The sequence below is a fragment of the Frankliniella occidentalis genome, unplaced genomic scaffold (assembly GCF_000697945.3).
Source record: "Frankliniella occidentalis isolate FOCC.00 unplaced genomic scaffold, Focc_3.1 Scaffold126, whole genome shotgun sequence".
In the NCBI taxonomy this organism is placed as follows: Eukaryota; Metazoa; Arthropoda; class Insecta; order Thysanoptera; family Thripidae; genus Frankliniella; species Frankliniella occidentalis.
The window spans coordinates 817,567-819,434 of NW_026267253.1; the positions used below are offsets into that span (position 1 = coordinate 817,567).

A 1,868-nucleotide genomic window follows, 5' to 3' on the forward strand; every position below is an offset into this window, starting at 1 on the left:
AATTGTAATTAAAATCATATATATTTGTAACAAAAATTAATGTTTGGCTAGAAGTTTATCGAATTACTTTGTTTCAAAGAGTTCATACGTAATTGTGGTATAGACAATAATTAATGCTAGCAATGCAGCTCGTGTCATCTGGCCAGTGTCAATTATCAGGGCCATGAGAGGCTTGTAGAGGTTGTGATAGCCATCTATGTTTCCTAAGACTCATCTCGAGGTAGATAACCTTTTGTGGATGATCCAATCTCCTAATTCCTTTCTCTCCATCTAGAAAAGAAGATTGTGATTTTCTTTGTATCAAGAAAAATCAACCTATTTATTTGGGTCTTTTTAGTAAATAGGCGCTGATAAGTGTGTTGTATTTAGTGCCCCAATGGCCTTTACTTGATAGTTCCAGGAAGTACAAATTACATAATTATCTCACAATATTTATTGATTAATGAACCGTTAACAAATAATTTTAGCTGTATGGAAACGTCACCGTTCGTTGATTTGCGTTCAGAACTTATATTCTCTCTTATTCTGGCATAACATTTCCTCATCTTTTAACACCTGTCATTCCAGTTACTTGCACAGTTAAAAAAATAAACATAAACCTGTTTGTCTGTGGAAATGTTTTGCACCACGGCACTTTTGTCTTGGGATATAGAGAGGTCACCATCCTCTAGTAAAGCTTTTACCATGTGTTTGCTGTAAGATACGATGCTGCAAACTGCACATCTTTTCAATGAGAATAAAAGTTACAATATAATTTGATTTTCATTGTATTAAGTCTATGACAATATTCACGACCTCACGAGGCAAAGGTAGATTATTGATTCTCTGAGCTACGACCTGCCAAACTCCCATTCCGCTGAAAAATTCAGAGCACATCAAAAGATGTTATGCTCAACTCTGTGCTCGGTGCAGTAGTGGTGGTGGAGTGCTCCTCCAGATTGCGCACTATGGCCGTCCCTGTGGTGATCGTCATCTCTTTGGTGGTAGTGCGGGTTATTGTGGGCAGTGCAAGAGTCGATGAAGCATCGCGGTTTTCGTCAGCAGCCGAATCTGTGACACGAACACGATTAATGTGTAAGGAATAAAAATCGGTGGTTGAGGTTTTGGGGTTTTTAGGGAAGGGAAAGGGGCCCGGAAAGAGGGGGACTTCCCTTGCCGCTTAAGAAGCAACCGTGGGATGATACCTGAATTCCCTCCTACCCTCCCTTCAGCGATTACAGTTGACAAAACAACCACTCAAACATATCAAAAATGTACTTGAAGGATTCATCCTCAAATTTTACCCTTGCACACGGATACGATGGTCTTCACCACCTCTGTGCGCGTTGGAGTCTTAGTTGTGACAACGGTCACTGTTGTCGTAGCACGGGAGTGACCAGTTGAAGAGCTGCTCGTGTCAGACTTCTCGGTTCGCACTTGGTCCGTCACGTCCGGGTTGATCACGATGCTCTCATCTGCCTTAGAAAGCGATAGCGTTGCCTCGCCAGGCCCACCAGGCTCAGACATTATTCTGCGGTCCTCCGAATCAACAATCTAACCGATCTACCCCTACCCCTGCCCTTGCCTCCCCAGCTCGGAAGCCTCGGCAGACAGGGACAAACAATGGGTAACGAAATTAAAATTGTTTCAAAATGGTTTCCAATTCAATCGTGTGACCGGGGGACCGGGGCTGTCAAAATAAGATAGGGTTTGGCCGACCGACCGACCGTCAACCTCGGAACGACCAGGACAACTGAAATATCGTGTTCAGGGGTTTTCTCGCACGCTGAGTCCAAATCTGGTAGTGCCGATGTCGTCCGGGTCGGGCCCCCGGGGACGTCATTTGGGACCTCCCGAGCACGCCGATGACACTCCCACGACAAATACGA

At 44.2% G+C, this 1,868-nt stretch overlaps 1 protein-coding gene across 1 annotated transcript; it reads right to left on the reverse strand.

The window, feature by feature from the left end:
* Positions 1 to 351: 351 nt before the first annotated feature.
* Positions 352 to 1,593, reverse strand: LOC113201922 (integumentary mucin C.1-like). Its single transcript, XM_026415908.2, has 2 exons — positions 1,284 to 1,593; positions 352 to 1,050 (listed from the first exon to the last, which is right to left on the reverse strand). The coding sequence occupies exons 1-2, from the start codon at positions 1,504 to 1,506 to the stop codon at positions 866 to 868; spliced, it is 408 nt and encodes a 135-aa protein (XP_026271693.1). The 5' UTR covers positions 1,507 to 1,593; the 3' UTR covers positions 352 to 865.
* Positions 1,594 to 1,868: the final 275 nt, after the last annotated feature.